Consider the following 21,220-nt stretch of genomic DNA (forward strand, 5'->3'; position numbering starts at 1 on the left):
ATATAAAGCCCAAGAAAAAACGGGATGTATCAATCATAGAGACGCGGATTCTTTATCAACCGCATGGAAATCGTTTTATAAAGATAAACAATAACAACATACAAGAGATGCGGCCACGTATTTTTGCTTACATAATTTTATTCATTTATTCTGTATATTAGGCATCATACGCGATATATTTATAGTTGCGCATGCGCATTTTATTATTTTCGTATTTAATTCTATTTTATCGTTCTTTTTTTAATTTGAGTTGTAACTGAAGATGACCGTTGAAAACGATCGGGTAAATATAGTATTTTAAGTCATAATATTAAGTTATAAGTGAAGTTTCTTTTTTATTAATGTTATATCAGCTAGTAGTTTAACTTCATTGCTTCATTTCATCCTTATCTTTCTTATCCTATATTTAGTTACAACTATTTTTATTTATCAGAATCACACATAAACAGGATATCCTTGACATAACTTAATACTGTCATAGGATAATAATTCAATATTTATTTAATATTTTCTCATCAAAACTTCATAGTTTATTTATGTATTGTATATTTTAAATATACTTTTTGACTATTTTCATACACCAAAAGAATTTGGTCAGAGGCAGTTAGCATTAGCCTACTGCTCTGGGACTTGGAATCAAATTTAGGAATATTTGGGGCGATGTGTCTCAGATATGTTCTCGTATGATCTCATACTTCATTGTTTGGCCACCTCTTGTGAACCTGGCTGAACCCAACATGAGCTTGAAAAAGATTCTCTTAGTGCCCACAGGGTAGAAAGAGTAAAAAAAAACCCTAAAGAATACTAATTTTATTCATGACTAATATGTGATATGCTCTGGATATCAAGGCAGCTCCACACATTCAGTATTCACGAATGCTGAGCAAACATTTGGTCAGTACTGAGTAGTGTGGATGATTTAATTGTGACTATTCAGTATTTGTCATTCCCTATTCTTTGTGGGTGTTGTGCCAAATCAAAGGAATCAAATGAACAATTGTTCAGCAATTGGCAAATACCAAATATTTGGAGCTACCTTAACATGATGCCACTCTGTTTCATCCTTCCAAATTTATTCATGAATAAGAGATCCAATAGTTATCTTTGACTGACAAATCTAGATTATGCAATTAAAAACTTCTAGTAATATATAATACAGTGATAACTTATACTTCAAATGACACTAATTTCAAACGTTTCAGTTTGATAAATTTGACAAAAGTTCTCTTTTCAATGGAAAAATGCACTCAAAGCATAAATGCTAATCTACTCTGTCCCCAAGTTGTCTCTCGGTCTTACTCTTGCATTAAGCTTGTGTGTTTTCAATGCTTTTTTGGTTGTGTGTTGTTCATTTAATTTTTAACAATTTCTTTCTGAAATTTTTCTTTGACAGCTTTTGGGCACTCCATACATTTTGTATCCGTTTATTTCAAAATTTGCTGAACGGAACTTTTTAGATCACATTTGACACATTTGAAGTTTAGGAGCATCTTCCCCATACATATCACAATTTTTTTTCTGTTTGTATGGTATTATATCCTTTCAGAAAATCATAAAGTGTGTCTGATATGCTTTTCATCTGGAAAATTGTATAATTATTCAATTTAATTCATAACAATATAATTTTTATTGCAGTCTTGTTTTTGCCACACCTTTATGCTGTGCACTTTTTCCTCAAAGAAGGTATGTTTTTTGTAATTATTTTAATAAATTAATACTTTCAAACATTTTCATATTGTTTATTTATGAATAAATATTAATAGCCCAATATTAAATTTTGCAGTTCTATATCCGTGACTAGTCTAGAACCAGAGATACAAGAAGTAGTCAAGAAGCTTCCTCAACCGCCTACAGTGGCTTATTATAATAAAGGTCTATGATACAATAACGTCATAAATAATAGCAAACTTGATAATGAATTGATGTCAAATGTAATGTATGTCGATTTTTAGATACATTATGTTTTAGATTTTATATGATGCACGTTGGATTTATAAAGCACCCATCCATTGATATGTAATTTACTTCCTTTGATATTTGCTCAGGATGTTATTTTATGACATACATAAGTTGTTGTTGTCAATGATATTTTAGTATTATAATATTCATTACACGTAAATTTTATTAGGCGTAAACAATCAAAAAATGTGTTTTGTAATGTTAAGGATCAATATCAGTTTATGATATTAATTACAATTTTTTTTTTAATATTCATATTACAAATTTAACATTGTACATTTTTTTAACATTTATAAAATGTTTACTTTAAGAATTTTAAACTAAGAAAATTAACTGAATTTTTTCGTTCGGTTGCCATTTAATACATGTGTATACAATAAATACTGTTTTGCAGCGAATTAAAAAATTTATTAGAATATCATCAAAATATAAAGTTAGAATAATGTACGAAATGATTTATTTTTGTAATTTTATTAGGGAACAGTTATATACAAATATATATATATATACATATGAAATATTGTATAATGTTTAAAGTTATATCTAGTTTGTTCATATATAGTAAATAGCAATGTGTTAGAAGTCAAAACTACTGTATAAGGTTCAAGTTTTCTATATTTTCAAAAATTAAAAAGTTATTGCAATTTATATATGTATATTCTTTACTAACATTTCTTCACATTCACAATAAAGGTATAGTACATATGTGCAGCTTTTAAACTTTTTTTTTATTACTATTGACCATGTTCATAGAAATAAAAAAGTCAAATCTAGTCTACGTGTGATTATACGCAAGATATTATCTCCCCAAAATCAACTGTTTTCCACTTTTATGTTTAGTAAACACACGAAATACCACTATACTGCCTAATTTCTGGAGTGTAATTGGTGTCATGCCCTGTTAAACCTGTAGTGTGTTTAACATTTTGCCAAGAGTTGCAATTAGAGATAAGATTTCTTTGATGTTTTTGGTCGTCTAGGGTGTAAAATTTGTGGTTCCAAATTCCTCGTTCTTGACTGTAATTTTACCCAATTTCAATGCAAGCTTCACAATGAAATTAACAAAAGATTAAAGAAGAAAAATAAAGGGAGTTAATTATATAAAATCAGAATTACATTTCTTTTTCTTTAAAAATTTCTTGATAATGGATAGAATGGATAAATGTTATGCAATTCTGAATTATTCAAAGTATATAATTAATGTTACAATACTTTTCCTGTAATTATAATTCCATTGTCCTAAAGATTTTTTTCATCATTTTGTTTCGAGCTGAATCATTTTTTAAATTTCTCTATGAAATTAAATAGTTTGTTTCAAATTATTTTATTTATTTTCCAATAAATTATGATGAAAAATGAAAGATTTAATCGAAAACTTTTCTTTCTTTTAGTTAATTCTTACCAAATATATAAATAATACAAATTTTTAAAGTGAAATCAATAGTGAATAATAATAATTTACTATTTATTTAAACAAAATTATCTCTTAAATATCAAACTGTATTTATTGCTTACCATTTTATATTATAATTAAATTTTTAATAATCTATTTTATAACCTTGCCTCTAATGTATTACTTAATCATCTCAAACTTCTAATTGGTGGAGAAACGAGATTATCGAACTGTATTGGAGCAACAAAACAATTGTTATTCTAATACAGTTGGAAGTTTAAGATAATTAATTAATATTATTGAAAAGTTATATATTTAAAATAGTAATTTTGCAGTAAAATAGTAACTTTTCCTTTAAATTCTACATTTATATGTTACAACACATTAATTTAAAATTTTAAGAACCTATTATGCGATTCGAAGGAAACAAATTGCATTACACATCGTACAGGTAATGATTACTGCATATACGTGATATACGTCTTAACAAAATGATATATTTGACCTTACTAACCACATTTTTTTTCTATCATTTTTCCTTTTTCAGTCTGGTATTTAATTAGATTAATAATGTTTTACGATGCTTAACATTATTAAATTTAAACCTGTTTTATGTTTAATATCTCTCATTCAATAAGTAAGATGTGTTTTCTACTCTTTATTTGTGAACAATTGCAAGTAAAGAAGAGAAAATTGAATACAGACGGCTCTCTCAGAGCAAAAGCTACGTAGAAAATTAATACAATGAAATTTTTTTTTTTTAATTTATTTAAAATTTTAATTAAATTTGAATAAAAGTAGATCAACTAATTAGATGATAATTTTCTGGATGATGAGCAGTTCTTAAACTTTATTCATCTACTGATTTTGTTTCTCTTATAGTTTCTTCGAGCCTGTTTAATGCCAAAGCCGAAGGAATCATTTTTCCAACTGATTCTTCCAATAACTCTTCGTCTAATAGCGTTTCTTTTGTTTCATCCACAGAATTTGGAAAGTCTTCCGTCTTGACTGATGTTTGTTTCGAAAGGTAATGTGGTTCTTCGTCTTCCCAAATCTCTGTTTCACTCAACTGTTTAATTGATGATTGTCTTGAAGATGTAGACGATGCACGACGAGTTCTTTCGTCTGTGATTTGCACAGAATTAGATTTAGATGATCCACTTTGAATCGATGTTTTCCGTGAAGAAGGGGAAGATGCTTGAGCTGTTGATGTCTTCCTGGATGAAACAGGAGTTGCTTGTGCAGAAGGCATTCTAGTTTCTGTTTCCTGAGTTGTTGTGGATGCCTTTCTTGAAAATGATGTTGCTTTAGAAGTAGCTTCTTGAACTTTTGTTGATGTTCTTTCAGTAAAGAATGGTGATGTGTGTACAGAAGCAATTGTACTTTCTTCTTTCTGAACTGTAGTTTTTCTTCCAGAAGAAAGGGGGATTATTGTTACATGAGGTAAATCATATTCATTTTCTTGAAATTCTCCACTTAGTTTATGAATATTTGAGGCCATTTTCAAAGACATCTCTGACACACTTTCACTTGTCCGCATTGAATTTCTAGCAGATTCATCCTGAAATATTGCCGAGTCGGTTGCTTCTTTGGTAGTTATCTGTTTATTCGTTCCCTCTGACAAAATTTTTCTTTCTTCCGGATTCATCTTAAAGGAGGCCTGCGATACTCTTTGACTAGGTATGGTGTAAGGATCCTCTTCTGCCAGCATCAAGACTGAAGGAATTGTCGTTTTGAGTGTTGTTCTGGATTGTTGTACATCCACTTCATCCGTGCCCTGTGCTTCTGAAAAAGACGAAGGCACTTCTCTGTGAGTTGAAATGGTATTGCCTGTTGTTGATTTCTGTAAATTAGATCTCTGTGCTTGAACAGGTAACAGATTTTTAGTAGGTATTCCCTTAGGTGTTAAGGCTACTTCTGTTGCTGAAACAGTACATATGTCTTCATCTTCAGCAAGTGTAAAAATGAAAGAATTCTGAACTCTTGGCAACAAAAGATTACAGTAAATATATGTGGCAAAATTATTTGATGCCGGAAGAAAGCACATCATCAAGAAAATTACCTGTGAATATAATTAAATTAAAATTATTTTAAATGATTTATATCGACTTTATATCATTTTATGCAGTTATAAATCTCATCTCACTTTATATATCCAATAGCACGGAATCAAATTGTTACCAGTAATGAAAAAGCATTCCGAAAACCGTACAATTCCAAAAATAGTCCAATATATTAACATTTTTCGCACTCCACTTCGATTTCTTTGCTCAATGGCTCTTATCCTAAAAAATTGTAATGTTAAAACTTTAGTATTTTTACTCTCCACCCAGAGGGATTCACCGTAGGCTGTGTGGATATAACCAAACATTTGCAGTGGGTCTCAGATTTGTGCTTCATCAATAGACAGGATGTAGAGTTTTCTCAAGAGTGTCACCAAAATAGGTGCCATTTCCCCATAGAGTCATCCCAAGAGGCATATCTCTTTGGCAAATCACCCATGTGTTGCCTTATTATATCAATCAATATGAGCCACCCTGTGGACACCAGGAGAACTTTTTTACCATCATCGGCTCAGTCAGGTCTATAATTGGGTTGAGGGGTATGGGACAAACATACCTGGTAGAACCTGAAGAATTTGTTGAAATTCTGAAGAATTTTCAATTGCCTGGATTCAATCCCAGATCCCAGACTGGTAGGCTGATACCATAATTGCTTCATCCTGATATTCGTGTTAAAAAATTATTGTTTTACATTGTAAATTATAACAATGGAATCAAAGAAAATGCTAAAATATTAATAGACAAATATATACAAGGTGCATCATTACAAACAATGGCCAAGGTGATAGAGGCATCGGTCTGCACTCTGGGAACCCAGGATCAAACCGGGGGTAGAAATCCCAATAATTCTTTCCAGGCAGTTTCAGATATGTTGGCCTATTTCTCACCCAAAGCGCTGATCATGAGCTTGGCTGGCCCAAGCCCATGATCCGCTTAATTGAAAAAGTTCCCTTAGCACCCACAAGCAGAAAGAGTTAAAGGAAAAAACAAAGAAGCCGAGTGACCAGTCTTGAGTTACGCAACTTACAACATGAACATGTTGAAGATGTGGTATAAACTCATTCAGTGAATGGTCTTACTGAATGAATTTGTATCATGTGATACTTTCAACACGTTACCCTTCCTGATAACACTTAGAGAAGGTGAATTAGATGAAAATTACTTATGCACCACGGAATGGTTGCGTGAAGATTTTCGAGTTTTCTTCGTGTGTTTAATTAGCACCTAAATGGGGGCCATAAAATCCTCTCGGAGGCATATCCTCTTATCGGATCGCCCATGTCTTGTTCCCCGATCCCATCAATCAATCCGAATCCACGATAGTTCGGAAGGCCCTCTTAATGCATAGTATGGAGAATCAAAAACGATTAGGCCTTCGTTGTAAGAACCATTAAGATCAGGATAGCCAGGCCCCAACGGCATTCTACCGGGCCTCGTGGAGACACATGGTGTGATAATTTATTATTAATTATATTCTCCACTGAGACTCGAACCCACGACCAACTGCCAGTGTTCGGTAGTATTATCCACTAGAATGGTGGGCCCATCATGGATTAGGTCATGTTTACACTGGGTGAGGCTCGGAGGACTCGACCATCCAAACATCTTGCACGAGGCCCGCAATAGATGAAATTGGGGCGTACTTAGAGGAATTTAGAAAAGTCCTCGAGCGATGATCAAGTACAAGGACTTTCTAATCCCATCGAAAATGCACGTGGCATAGGCATTGAAACCGGCCGTGGATGCATCGACCAGACAAATTAACCTATTGATCCCCTTCTATCGGAGTTTGCGCGTACCCACAGGGCATTAAGAATTTTTAAACACGTGAAAAACTTGTTTTTTTTTTTTTTTTTTTTTGAAGGACTACTTACGATTCGCAAACCGGATATATGATTGTTGCTAAGTGACAGATGAATTCGGCACTTTCGCCCGAGGACAGGTAAACACCCACGAGAAGCACGAAGACTGTAAAGAGATCGAAACTTTCCTTTAGAATTCATATAAATCCTGAGTTAATTACAATTTAAATTCATGAGAATCTTAATTAAATTAACACATTAATCGATTAAGATTAAATTCTTAAGGCATTAAACGAATTGATTGAAACCAACCAGAAAAGACGAATTCTCTTCTGCAATTCAATTTATTTTCTATTCTTTCGAGGAATTGCGTGTACTTATTTTCTTCGTGCAATTTATTGCATATTGCATGACACAAATCATTTAACACCCATGCCATTTTCTTTCTTAATGCTATTAAATTCACGTTCGAATCTTGCAAAGTTTTAATTTTGTGTTCTGGAATTTAAAATTCAAGAAAAATTCGATTCTATTTAAAATTCGTTAGTTCTTTTGCAGGCAAAAATAATGACGAATTAAACAGTTAATTAAGATTAAAATTAATTAAATTTTATTTAAAATAAAAGGGGAAGATTAGTAACTCTTTCTTTAAATTTAATGAAGAAGAAACTGTCTTGTTCTTCAGTATTTTGGGCCATCCTCGTATGTTACTATAACGCCGTATACAGTTAACAGTTAGTCGTGGGTTCGCACTTCTATCGCCGAATGGATGGTTTTGTTTGATGGGGATATGGCAACGCATCACGTGGGCGATCTTCTGAGGGGATGCCTTCTAGAAGGGCTTACGATAGGAAACTTGCACCTATTTAGGTGTTAGACACGAAGAAAACCCGTAGAAACCCACGCAGACAGCCTGTTGAGGTGCGAACCCGCGACTAACTGCCATTGTTCAGTGGTTTTTATCCACTCAGTCATTTATAATTTCGATTTCCGTCGTATTTCTACATCATCGGATGAAGAATACTCGCAGAGACTGTCCTTAATTACAGTCAAACCTCGATATAAAGTCCTCCAAAATAGTGCCACACCGTAAAGCGTCAATATAACCCCAAACTCCAATTGCCGTATACAATTCATATTGTCTGAAATTACGCCAGTTTATTACCGCACTCGATTTAGTGCTAAATCGCAAGTTCGACTGTATTTTCGTATCGATCCACGAGACAGATTTAAAGGTCAGAGGTCGAGGACCTAACTCTTATTATCGCAGGTTAATTCAACAAAAACTACACGTCGACCTTTCCTGGAAGAGGAGGGATGACAACTGAAAGGATTGGTCGCATTCATTCAAACGTACAAAGTACAGACAGACACACAAACGTTCCTCTCAGATACACTTTAAAATAAATTTTAAATCAAATTACGCCCTTAATTTTTTAAATTAGGGGAGGGAGGGTGCTTAAAAACACGCGCAGGAATCAAAAAACACTTCAGGTTCTTATCATAATTAGGGCAATCACCCCGGGTGATGAAGATAAATTAAAGATTTAAAATTTTAAATCACTTTTTTTATGCGATATAAACGGGAATTATTTAGACAGATGCAGTATATATTTATATAACCTACCATCTATTAAATAAAATTGGGACATTGGTAGATTTTTAAGGGTAACGGATAGACAGCCAGTTGTCTTTTTTTTTCTTTTTCTTTTATTTCAAGTAAGTGCGTGTTTATAAGACATTTACATACTTCCGTATACACGAATCGAGTAAAATTAGAATGAATTTATATAATTAGACATAAGATGCAAGTAGTAAGATTAAAGGGGGGTTGAATCAGCCATTAGGTACGCTATAAGCGGGTGTAGATGATAAGCTTTAAATCCTCCAACAAAGGACGTTAAACGGGGGCATACAAATCCAGTTTTTGCAGCTAGAAATCTATACGCGCTCTAAATTCACGTACAGAAATGTAAGTTAAAATAATAATAATAATAATAATACGTCCTGTAGGTCTGTTCGTAAGCGTAGAAATAAATCTTACGATTTATACAAATTTTAATGCAAACTTATTATTTTTTAGGTACTATGACGTATGAGGGGAGTGATTTAAATATATCCTGTGATGTAAATGACATACTTCACTTTCTCTCTACGTCATTCTTTCCTTAAACCTGATTGGGACAGCTCGTCTTAGACAGTTTAATACCTGTTTTGCGTCACTAATACAGTGGCTTGGATGGAGAAAGTAAGTGAGGTCATTTTTATGTCATTTTTATAATTTAAAATTTGGGTAGTCTTTTTCGGAAGGAACAGCGCCCGCTACTCTTAGGTTGGAGGTCAAAAGTCAGTTAACGTTTACCGCTTTCTGTTTAAATCATTTTTTTTTTTAGTAACGTAACTTTAATTCGTGACGTTAAGTCTACGAGAAAATAGGGCTCGATTTACGACGATACGCTTAATTATTGTTTTATACGTACCAAATTAGGCCGTAAGAGAGGGGTATGCTGTGTACGTTATTGTCCGTTCGGTACAGTGTACCTTTCTTAACCGAACCGGTTCTTTGATAGGCAGGTCGTCGTAAATCGAACTCTAATTTGACGCAGATTGAGTGAAAAATTTATGTTCTGTTCCTAGAAATAAATACCGAAATGACTAAATACAGGGCTGAGCTTAAGCTGTAAAAAATAGTAGGCCCTTCCCCTCTACCAAATAAAAAATGTAAAGATGTGAGGCCCTAAGCTGCAGCTTGTTTAGTTCACTATAAATCCGACCCTGCAGCTTGTTTAGTTCACTATAAATCCCCCATAAATATGACATCTGATACTAGTAGCCTAGCTAGGGTAGGCTAGGAGGCCTGAACGCTAGGTATTTTATGCGTTACTGGTTATACACATGCAGGGCCTTCTTAACAACATTACAGGCCCGTGGAAAAGCAGTACACTGGACCATGCCTACACAATCGTCAGGTGATCGGAAAATCAATATTAAACTCTGATCTGTACATAAATTAGTGTGGGGCCTCAGGCAACTGCCAAACGTTAAGATGGCACTGTACACATGTAGGCCTATACTCATCTCTTCATCCAGTGGGTACAGGGGGAATGTAGGTTCGCACGTTCTATTTAGGGCCTCTCCTGATATCGGTGCTAGTTTAGCTACTGTCTGGTACAATTATTAGATCGTAAAGAGCCACATACTGTAATTTATTACGTGACGTATACTTTAACAATACATTTTAAGTACACGAAATGTACTAAAATTGAAATGACTACTCCAGATTGAAAGTAAAATATAAATCATCAATCCCTATTCCAGGTTTTATTCAGGTTGAAAACAACGTATATTGTTTTTATTCTAGTTTTTTTAGTTGTGTCACGCTAAAAATCCCCTGGAGCTTTAAGAATATCAAGTGAATTGTTAATGCATTTAGGTTATTTGTTGCACTTATAAGATTACTTAAAAAAACTTTATAATTAATCCCCTCCAATCGATATATTGCATTAATATTTCAGGTGTTATAAACCCTATAAGTGTTATAAACCCTAAGATGAGCCAAATGTCATCTGCCAGTGCTCATGAATCCCATAAAACTTTATATTGTTTACACGTGTGTAATTGCTTTGTCTCGTTCAAATCTTCCTGTACTTGAAGAAAAATTAAGTACAGGAACCCAGGATACGGGATTACAAGAATTAAATAAGTGCAGGTCAATAGCGTAACAAAGGAGGAGGCCAGGGGATCGGGTCTCCCGATATTTATTCGCTTACAAAGATAAAAGACCCTTGTCCTCCAGACCCCCTCCTGGTTACGCTGCTAATGGTTTTGCCATTGGGAATAAAAGAAATTCTTAATTACAACACGTGCCGCTGCAGTCTTTATTGTATTTTTGTGATGATAAGATTACGACACTCATCTTTAGTTATGTCTATCTTAATAATATATCTTCTTGTTTTCCTTATTACAAAGAACCTGTAACGTCTTTATGATAATTTGAAAGTAACCTTCAGAGTAACGTGAATGGACTGTATTTATTATAATTTCGTGTCACAGGAGAATGGCATAAACAAGTTAAGCATGCGAATCGTTATAATAACCTACAGGGAAGTAGAAATTCTTAGTATCAATGTCATAAGTACTTTGCAAAATCTGTAAACGTTCTTATATAAATATTAACACAAGTACAGTCGATCGTCCAATAACTGTCACCTCTAAACGGCGGCCATTTTTTTTCCGGGGACGTTGAAAGCAACTGCAACTACAAAATAACCTTTGAACAGAGGAAGTTTTTATATTCCCGTCAGTTGACGTTGTTCAGAGGTTTGGCAAAATAACGTTTCATGAAATCTTATTTTTGGATGGAACGGTATTTCGAGGCTTTGACTGCACCTCGGAATAACGTTTTTTAGACAACTAATTTGTATATTAATGCAATATAATTCATTAAATAACTATTACGAAACTGTCTCTACGTTAAAAAAACCGGTGATAGTTATGTGTGACACTTGTTCTAATGGAGAGAAATCCGGGTCAACAAGTGAACCCGGATATTAGCACTACTAGTAAGGTGTAGACCTTAATGATATTGGTTTAGTAAGCTGAACAATTGCTCTATTTATTTTTCTTTCTTTTCTTTTTCAGATGGATGTTGCAACTAAGACCAAGTGCCAACTTCCTCATCACATATTCGTACGGAATTTTTATACGTTGGGTGGCCACATCACAAGAAATCCATACTGGTTCGTTGCTTTGCCATTCTTCATCACTCTTGTCTTGTCCACTGGATTACAGAAGATCAAGGAGATTGTAGATATGGAGTATTTCGTTACCATGGATGATAGCGATACGTTTCGCTATAGGAAAGTACTTGACACGCTCTTTCCCATGAATCTATCATCGGAGTTCGAACTTGGAAGATACACTCGACTTGGAAGATTTGGTGCAGTGTTGTTAGTGTCAAAGGACGATTCTGTATTAAAGAAGAGTACATTTCATGAAATCTTACTTCTAGATGAAACTGTTAAAAACATTACCATTGTCAGTGAATTCGGTGAGATGAGGTATAAAGATTTATGCGTTAAGCATGGGGATTCGTGCTACATGCATGACTTCTTTACCTTCGCCGACAGAGATAATAACACAGATAATATAAATATACCATACCCCATAGATTTTAACAGTAAATATACCTTCAAATTTTATGGTGCTTCATTCGGTGGTGTGGAAATCGACAATCGAGGATTAATTAAAACTGCCAAAGCTTTGAGGTTGTTCTACTATTTAGATGACAGCAGGCATAAAAATGATATTACTCTATGGGAAAATGAGTTCCTGAGGACTATGAAGTCGCTACGTCTTCCTCATTTTGATGTCTATTACATTGTGTCTACTTCTGTCGCGTACGAAATGCATTTAATTCCTCTTACCGCAATACCATACTTTGTCGTTGCGGCACATTTTGTGGTCTTGTTTACAACGGTAACGTGTATGGTACCAAATTCTGTTCAAGGGAAACCATGGGTTGGAATTATGACATCGATTTCCTCACTCTTGTCTTCCCTTTCTGGGTTTGGTCTGGCATTTTATCTTGGTATCCCTTACATATTTTACAATGCCATTATACCATTTCTTATACTAGGTAAGTACGCGTTAATTTTTACCATATTTTACCAAATTTATTTGTAATTATGCATTTTTTGTGCTTGTAGGGGTGAGTATGGACGACACTTTTGTTCTCTTATCCGCATGGCGACACACAGAGAAGAAAAACAGCATAGAACAAAGAATGTCAGAAGCTTATTCCACAGCTTCACTTGCCATTTCCATAACTTCTCTTACTAATGTCATTACCTTCACTATCGGCTACTTGATGTCACCATATGATTCTGTTAGGGTTTTTTGCATTGTCACTACTTTCTGCTTGGTTTTCGATTACGTGTATCAGATAACATTCGTAGGGGGTTGCATGGTTTTGTGTGGAATCGCCGAAGAGAAAGATCGCCATTGTTTTACTTTCATGCCTGTAAAATATGTAGAAAATACAGGTAAAATCTTACCGCACCTTTGTTAATTAACAATAAAAAGTACTAAATTAAAGTATTTTTATTTGCAGAAATTCGAGGAATCTTCCAGAAATTACTGTATTACACTGGGCATATTCAACTGACTACAACTTCAAAGACATCATTTCTACTGGAAATTTGGAAGAAATTGGGCGAATTATTAACGAAAAAGGTATCTAAGCTCGTAGTTCTTGTGTTGTTTATCGTTTATTTCGTCTTCGGTTTGCAGAACGCCACTCAAATTACCAACGAGTTAGAAATGGGAAATATGGCCTTGTATAATACGCATACTGATAAGTACTTCACCCAATATCATAAGTATTTTGTGCAGTATCTTGTTAGAGTGCAAGTGTTCATCGACAGACCCATCAATTACGCTGATCCTTACATTAATCGAACATTGCACGACATGTTTCAGAAATTCGAATCGTCCGCACTTTTCAGCAACTCTTCTTTAACAGAATCATGGCTAAGAAGCTTTCACGAGTTTGTAAATAGTGAAAAGTATCGTGGCTTGTTACCTGACTACAATATCACCGACAAGAAGGACTTCATACGTGTGTTACGGCTGTTCTTACACCACCCCCATGCCAGGAGATTCCAGAAGGATATCGTCTTCAACGAGAATCGAACAGAAATTGTAGCCAGTAGATTTCTGTTTCACACTAACTACACCAAGAGCGATTCCGTGTTTAACAACATGTGGTGGGATTTCTTGAATGATGTCAAAAATGAATCAATTCCCGTGAAAGTCTTTCACAGATTCGGATACTTTTCTGATGGTTTCAGGAAGGTTATACCCGCTACGTTGCAGACTATAGGTATTTCAGCAGGCATTGTTGCATTCGTGTGTTTCTTCTTCTTCTTCTCTTTCTCTTGCACTCTATGCGTTGCAATATGCATAGTATCTGTTGCAATTGGTGTACTAGGTTACATGAGACTATGGGGCGTGAGCTTGAATATTGTTTCCATGACGGTTATCATAACTATTTCAGGATTTTCTGTAGATTACGCATCTCACGTGTCCTGTGCTTATCTGTTTGCCTCTAAATCATCGAAGCAACGCTTAGTATCTGCCATTACGGATGTTGGCCTACCGATTTTTCAAGCTGGTTCTACGACTATTTTATGTGTCATTCCATTTATTATTCCCCCTTGTTACACGTATAATGTGATTATGAAAGTGGTTATTTTGGTATCTATTTTCGCCATGACCCACGCTGTGATATTTTTGCCAGTGTTCCTTTCTCTTTTGGACGATGCATGTACACATTTTAAAAATATATTCAAAAGAAAGCAGAAAGTTAATATTTCCAATAAATCAGATAATGGCCACCTAAACTGTGCATTCGATGCTAAAGATGTAAACATTTTCTCTTACAAAAACGATACAATGAAACTTTGATCATGAAATCTTCAATACCATTATTACTTTGATGTATATATACATGTAAAAATTAAGTTTTAAATGCTTCGATTTCATTTTTTATTTAATATAGATTTTAACTTGTCGTTATTAATTAACCACAGAATTCATTAATTCATAAATTGTGTTGAAATAAAATAAAATAACTTCAAAAATATGGTTTATGTCCCTTAATTTCTTCGAGATTACGACGGCAGGTGGCGGGTTTATGTCTTATAATGTGATTTACAATCTCTCCCTCTGAAGACTTAATACACGTGAATGGAAAAGTGACACAGTAAAATGAAGTCATGTTGTTTTGTTTGTTTCTTGTTTATGTTTTGTAATTGACCTGTCATGGATTGGTACATGTGACACCAGTTGTCCTTTCGTAACGTGATATCTCGCGTGACTGAAAATTCGGTTGAAAAACAATTGCTGTCAATCTAAAGGTTAGGTCTTTATGACAGCGAATACGAAATTGGTTAACCTATAAAACGTGGAAAGCGAGAATTTTGATCGTGTTAGATTGGCGGGCCGATTTTATGTCATGTGTTACGTATAATAATACGTTACACGGGAGGTACAATCGGTGTGTCAGTCCGGCAGATTCAATATAATGATACGCATTATATTTCATCTGCTGGCGATTCTCTGTCGGTATAAACGAATCAAAAGTGAATACATAATTCGCTTACCTATTTGTTTTTTTTAATAACCGGTTTAACGTTTCCTTTTCATAGTAAATAACGCATAAGGTAAAGAAATCCAGCGACAAGTTACCTAACTTTCCCTGCAAAATTTGGTGACGCCATTCGTTATCATATTTTATTTTAAAAACTTTTTATACTTTTAACTATTATAAAATAGCAAAAGGTGGGTTTTTTACTGTACAGTACGTACAATACACGCGTGTAAAATCCAGTAATCCCACTGCCGGTCCGATATATGTCGGATTACAGAGACACTACTGTGTTTTAATTTTACACCTACGTTTTTATGTTTCATAAAAACCACAGGACACGCCTAGATTCTATGTTAAGATGACCACACCAAAACAGTAACTACTTCGTAATTCTTGCGAATGTGACAGTACATTTTAGATTTTCCGGCTTATTCATATTTTTAAATATTTAATTTCAAATATATGCTCTCTATCTCAAATTAGTAGTAGCTTTACCCCTCTACATCATACTTTTAATTTTTAATTCTGGAAAATAATTCTTACTCAATTCACTCGAATCATTGTTCTGATTCCCTTGTTTTCCAGTATATTTTACAAAAGTTGCAGCATGTTTATATAGAAATTGAATAGCGTAAATGATTGTAAAACCGAATTTATCTTCACAAACGGAAACAAAAATACCTGTCACGAAATCAAAAGTTTGGAATTTGTAGTTTACACAGCTTATTTTCGCATTGCTATAGTTGAGGAATTGGGTGTTGTAGTTTGATTTTTACTTTCCTGGATGGTGTATATTAGAGGGAAAGAATGACGATCGATTAAAAACTGACCCCCACCAAGATTTTTACATTTTTGGACTCAAGACCTTCAAATGCAAAAAAAATCGGGTTTCTTCTGTACGTACTGTACATGTGGTTCCAAGATGGGTGACGATGTGGGTACCGCTTTTATAGTTTACTCCGACATAGGCCGCGAGCTTCACAACGCATGCTTCTGTCTAGGTTCACACTGCTCAATAGCACAGGCGGAAACCTTAGCTATTTATATGCGTCTTAATTAATTCAGATTAGGCATAGGAAGGACAAAAGACACTATTTACACTATCGCATTTATTCTGACGTAGGGTAGCTTTACACAGGATTGCGAAGTCTGATAGCCGCGTAAAACTCGTTTATCTCATACACCACATTCTCAGACTCTCAGACAACAACATTAAAATAGATTTCCAATGGGTCTCGGGTCATGCGGCGGTTCTCGGCAACGAGACCGCTGACCGTCCTGTGAAACAAGCTGCAAAGTCTTCAATCACTAGTACTTTCAGTTATATTCCTACCTCGTACATCAACAATCACGTCCAGAAGCAAATGTTCATTCTCTGGCAAAACAGCTGGACCGTGACACCACTGGTAGGCTCACCTACATTTTCATCCCCAAGGTTGACACTACTGCTATTCTTCGCCACTTTTACCCTAGTTAAACCCTGACTCAGCTACTTACAGGATACGGCAACTTTAAGCAATACTTGCATAGATTTAACCTTGGGGATAATCCACAATGCCATTGTGGTATTCAAGAGGACCAAACACCACTTCACTTAGTTTTTTGCTGCAATAGGTACAATCACATTAGGGATAGTTTAATGAGAGCTGCTATTCTTGAAGGGTACAACAGGCATTGCAACCCGCACCAACTCATTCATACGCTGTACGTACTGTACTGTACATATGTTAGTGTGTGCGGGGACACAGTTTCAATCACTCTCTTTGAAGCTTAATAACTCCAGTGCATTTTGTCGAAAATTTCTGAAATTTCGCAGGGAGGTTTGCTTATTAGGGAGATTGATGCTGTTAAATTTTGGTGGTTAAAAATCCAGAGGGTGGGAAGATATAAGTAGTCGTGTGTATTTTCAGTAGGGCCAAATTTAGTGACTATCTTACTTGTTATTAATAATTACAATATTTTATAAAACTCATCCCTACCCTGAAAATTAAGCTTTTTGCCATTTTTTGATAGTTAAAAATATAAAATGGTTTTGTAATAAAATATGATAACACATGGCGAAACCAAATTTTGCCGGGAAAGTTAAGCAACTCTTTGCTGAATTTTTAAAAATGAGAAGTTTTGACCGATATTAAATACCAGGCACTATAATTGTATGTTTCAGTTAAGTTCCGAACTGTTTATTGACACTTCTGCATGATATAATCTAGTCAGAATTGCATTTACAAGAACGTAATCTGAATTTTTTTAGTCTTAAATTATTGTGTGATGGAGGCATAAATGAGGTCTTTCTACAAACCTATTAAGAGGTCGATCAGGCACACAATGAGGCAACTGTCAGATGTCCGGGTTTACTCCCCCCCAGAAAATTATGAACGTATTCAGAGCGATAATCTGATTCTTTTATTGTCTACCTATCAATCAATTAATCTCAATTGTTAAGCTGCAATTTCAAAATTGTAACATCTATAAATTCTCACTGTGGTCTGTCCGACTGTCTATCCGCCCTTCCTTCACCTCGAGAACAGTGTTAGCTAGATAAAAGTCGAGACTAGATACGGAAGACTTTAGAGAAAAAGGCCCGATTAATTTTATACGAACGTCCGGTCTAAACTGGAAGTTCCCTGAATAGAGTTACATAGATGATCTGCACGACTCTTGTTATCAAGAAAAGTATGACGTATAAGGGTAAGAATTTGAGGTGGAAAGCATATATTTTAAATTGAATAAATGAAGGATACGATTAAAAATTGCAGCACGGCATCACGACGATGTCACAATAAACAATTGCTCGTTGGCATTACACTTACTCTAAATATGGCAACTCGCTTAACAATTGATTTCATATACATGTATCTGTGTCAGCAAATATCGTGGCATTGCTGTTTATACATAAAGTGCATAGAAATTAATTGCGAAGTTATTCTATACTCCATTCTTCATCTGTGTGCAACACGAAGTTATAGTGTATAAAATAACTTCAAATGATTTATCGTTAATCTAAATTAATTGCAATATCAGAAGACTTATCGACCAGAATTTGTTATCACACACGCAGTTTTGTTTCTACCTGTGAAGATAAATTTGGTTTTACAATCATTTACGTATTCCATATCTATATAAACGTGCAACAAGTTATAGAAAACACTTGATTTTTATACGTACTAACGAAGAGGGTGACAACAAATACGCATACACTGTAAGCAAGCATTAACTTAATGAACCAGTAAGCTATTTTTATTTTCTTACAGAATAATTTGATTATATCGTGTTTATTTATATTCCAGCTAATAATAAAATTTACTCTGAAAATCGTCATTATGATTAAAGCCAGTAAGTAAATCTATATTACTATACGAGCAATTATTTATAGTGGATTTTTTATATTTGTACTTTGTTTAATTTAAAATATGTGCTCTCCATCTCAAATTAGTAGTGTCTTGCCCCTGTACATCATACTTTTCCTGTCATCAATAGAGCCATGCCGGTCATCTATTAACTGCTTTCGAGGGAAATTTTCGGGGGGTGGTCCGACCATCGACCATATATGTCGACCCCGTCCCTTACCACCCGACTGTCCCATTGTGTATCTACCTAGCCGAACTCAATGTGCTTGCTAGAAAAGGCACTCATAATGCCCACAGGTTGGACAGAGCTTAAAAAAAACTGTAAGCACAACAAAATGTAGAATTCAATCATGATTTGTGTGTATGTAAATACACTGAAATGATGTGTATGATTAGCGAGAGGTCATTTCACCATTCCTCACCCCGATGTCAGAAATATGGCCAAAATAACAGTGTTTTTTTGGTCATATTTTTGACACTGGTGTACATCAGAAGGTGTAGATTACAATGTAATTTTAAATCATTATAATCACTTCATTCTTTATCTTTACTATATATTGAGTAAATTGTAAAATTAATTTTTTTTCAATTGTCTTTAGGGATCGAATATTCGTCAAGCTTAACATGTGGAAAATACGTACACTTTAACCTTTAATTGCTAATGTTAATCAAAATGTTAATTTTTGATAATGTAATGGATGAATAAATAATCTGTTTGTCTTATATTTCTGAAGATTTTAATCTTTTTATTTTAAAATTAGTTTAAGCAATTTTAACTTTTACTCAAAACACAATACCAACCAACCGACAGATCATTAAATTTATAATAACAAAATTTATATTTATTTTGTTATAGAAACAAAATAAATATAAATTACAGGAGAAAATAAAACCCAAATAATAATAACTTCCTCCTAAAGAAGGTGGCCGTGTCCTTAATAATAAAGTTAATATAAACTAAAAAGAAATTCTGGGAAATGATCTCTTATTTAGATTTTATTAAAGTTATGAAAACCCAGAAAACGTATATGGCCGTCCCGTCGACCCGGCGTGAAGCCACCAATAAATACACTTGTTTTCTTTACTCGATCACTGATGGGCCCAAAGAGCCCATCAGTGAATCGTGTGAACGTGCCCCATGAATGTTTGGGCCCTATAAATGTGAAAAAATACAGTACATTTTAGAAATAATTTTAATTTCTTCTGCCGGGAGAAGTTAATGACAGAAAATAAATTCCATTCAAAGCCACGAAACCATCGTCAAGGTCTCACCCTCTCCGTGGGTTTTTTGTTTGTCCAGAAACACCGTAATGTCTAGGCAGCATCCACATTACGGGAATCACGCTATTTCCACAATACAAATGTCGATAATGTATGCGAAGCTTTGTCTAAAACTATTTAAAAAGCCTTTATTAAGAAATGCATAAAAATTTACAAGAGGAAAGCCCCAGCAAAGCCAGGGATTTTGAAAAGCAGTGCAAGGTACGCGTTCCATGGGCTCATTGCCTGTCAGAATAAAGTAAAAGTTAGGAAATGTCGCGTTTACAAGGGCTCATAGCCTGCTGATTAGTAATTACAATGAAGTTGACGACTGTTACTAGGGCACATTGCCTGCGCGTTTACACGGGCACCTGGCCAGCCAGAACGGGGGAGGATACATGGACGAATTGGTGCGGATGGAGTTAAGGGAACTTCGTCAGGGAGCGTAGTTGAAGCTTGAGTAGGCAGGTGACGATGATCGGAACTTCCGCTTCCGTTGAGGTGATTTAGGTATATTTCTCTGCTATGTCTTATCGTATCGCTCACTATCAACTTTTTCATAGTTGTGCCATAGCTCTTGGGGATGGCGAGGCGTCTTAGTGTCGCTTCGTTTGCCGGGTCGTATCCACCCAACGCTCCGATTAGGAAGGCGTCCATGTATGTGTTGTAGCCCTGCTTTTAAGAAAATCAATAAGGTCTTTGTATTTTGTTACCTTTTCCTTGCGTGCCAAGGCGAAAGCCTCTTCCCAGTTCTCGAATGGAGTGGCAACTACGATGATCGTGGCCTCCTTTGCTGCGTCGTTAATGATTGTGAAGTTGGGACGGCAATTGCCTGGGTATTCCGGAACTTGCTGATTCACATACACTCTGGCACCTTCACTATTAGTTGCAGCTACCAGTCTACGGAGTACATCGTTGTGTCTTTTTGTTATAGCTACCATATTGGGGTGGCAGTGGCATAGTACATAGGCAAGAGTTTCGTTTATGTAGTTGCATCTTCTGGCTCTTTTAGGTTGATTTCCGAAACGTCTGTGCCCCGGAGGGCAACCATACTAAAGCGGGCACGGTGCACAAAGCGCTAATCGGCGAACTGGGTGTATTTACCTTCCCGCATGAAGTGGTTACTCTCTTTGCAAGCACTTGTGGCGTGATAGGCCTTTCCCCTTATTACACATTGAAATGATGCATCATCCGAGCAACGCACTACCTGAAAGTCCGTACCTGAAATAAGAGTGAAATTATAA

The 21,220-nt window shown here is 35.0% G+C and overlaps 3 protein-coding genes and 1 long non-coding RNA gene across 6 annotated transcripts in view; 3 read left to right on the forward strand and 1 right to left on the reverse strand.

Moving 5' to 3' along the window:
- Positions 1–2,607, forward strand: part of Sfxn1-3 (Sideroflexin-1-3) — a 30,046-nt gene extending 27,439 nt beyond the window's left edge. For both annotated transcript variants that reach the window (XM_067270803.1, XM_067270802.1), the window contains exons 10-11: positions 1,636–1,683; positions 1,784–2,607. In XM_067270803.1, coding sequence (XP_067126904.1) covers positions 1,636–1,683; positions 1,784–1,880 — 145 coding nt within the window. In that variant the 3' untranslated portion in view covers positions 1,881–2,607. The remainder of the gene's footprint in view (positions 1–1,635; positions 1,684–1,783) is intronic.
- Positions 2,608–4,115: 1,508 nt separating this feature from the next.
- On the reverse strand, positions 4,116–7,745 carry LOC136975720 (serine-rich adhesin for platelets-like). Of its 2 annotated transcripts, XM_067270818.1 has the most exons (4): positions 7,530–7,745; positions 7,290–7,383; positions 5,499–5,637; positions 4,116–5,414 (listed from the first exon to the last, which is right to left on the reverse strand). In XM_067270818.1, exons 1-4 carry the CDS (start codon positions 7,654–7,656, stop codon positions 4,203–4,205), a joined length of 1,572 nt encoding a protein of 523 aa, XP_067126919.1. In that variant the 5' UTR covers positions 7,657–7,745; the 3' UTR covers positions 4,116–4,202. The 2 variants fall into 2 exon arrangements, with proteins under 2 accessions (XP_067126919.1, XP_067126920.1); XM_067270819.1 differs by lacking the exon at positions 7,290–7,383 and having other exon boundaries at positions 7,530–7,663.
- A 1,730-nt stretch (positions 7,746–9,475) lies between these two features.
- On the forward strand, positions 9,476–14,835 carry LOC136975721 (patched domain-containing protein 3-like). Its single transcript, XM_067270820.1, has 4 exons — positions 9,476–9,563; positions 11,859–12,855; positions 12,926–13,261; positions 13,330–14,835. The coding sequence occupies exons 2-4, from the start codon at positions 11,859–11,861 to the stop codon at positions 14,682–14,684; spliced, it is 2,688 nt and encodes an 895-aa protein (XP_067126921.1). The 5' UTR covers positions 9,476–9,563; the 3' UTR covers positions 14,685–14,835.
- A 3,720-nt stretch (positions 14,836–18,555) lies between these two features.
- On the forward strand, positions 18,556–19,441 carry LOC136975722 (uncharacterized). The gene is made up of 2 exons (XR_010880816.1): positions 18,556–18,702; positions 19,316–19,441. It is a non-coding gene; the product is annotated as an uncharacterized lncRNA (long non-coding RNA).
- Positions 19,442–21,220: the final 1,779 nt, after the last annotated feature.

Source organism: Centruroides vittatus, unplaced genomic scaffold (assembly GCF_030686945.1).
Source record: "Centruroides vittatus isolate TY-2023 unplaced genomic scaffold, ASM3068694v2 contig_378, whole genome shotgun sequence".
Classification (NCBI taxonomy): Eukaryota; Metazoa; Arthropoda; class Arachnida; order Scorpiones; family Buthidae; genus Centruroides; species Centruroides vittatus.

What these genes read in the sequence shown, in the direction of transcription:
- LOC136975721 (XM_067270820.1), top strand. Translation starts at nt 11,859, where the DNA reads ATGGATGTTGCAACTAAGACCAAGTGCCAACTTCCTCATCACATATTC. An exon ending in TATACCATTTCTTATACTAG is followed by an intron (nt 12,856 to 12,925) that starts GTAAGTACGCGT and finishes TTGTGCTTGTAG; the next exon opens with GGGTGAGTATGGACGACACT. An exon ending in AAAATATGTAGAAAATACAG is followed by an intron (nt 13,262 to 13,329) that starts GTAAAATCTTAC and finishes TTTTATTTGCAG; the next exon opens with AAATTCGAGGAATCTTCCAG.
- LOC136975720 (XM_067270818.1), bottom strand. Translation starts at nt 7,656, where the DNA reads ATGGCATGGGTGTTAAATGATTTGTGTCATGCAATATGCAATAAATTG. An exon ending in AAGAGAATTCGTCTTTTCTG is followed by an intron (nt 7,384 to 7,529) that starts GTTGGTTTCAAT and finishes ATCTCTTTACAG; the next exon opens with TCTTCGTGCTTCTCGTGGGT. An exon ending in ATATATCCGGTTTGCGAATC is followed by an intron (nt 5,638 to 7,289) that starts GTAAGTAGTCCT and finishes ACAATTTTTTAG; the next exon opens with GATAAGAGCCATTGAGCAAA.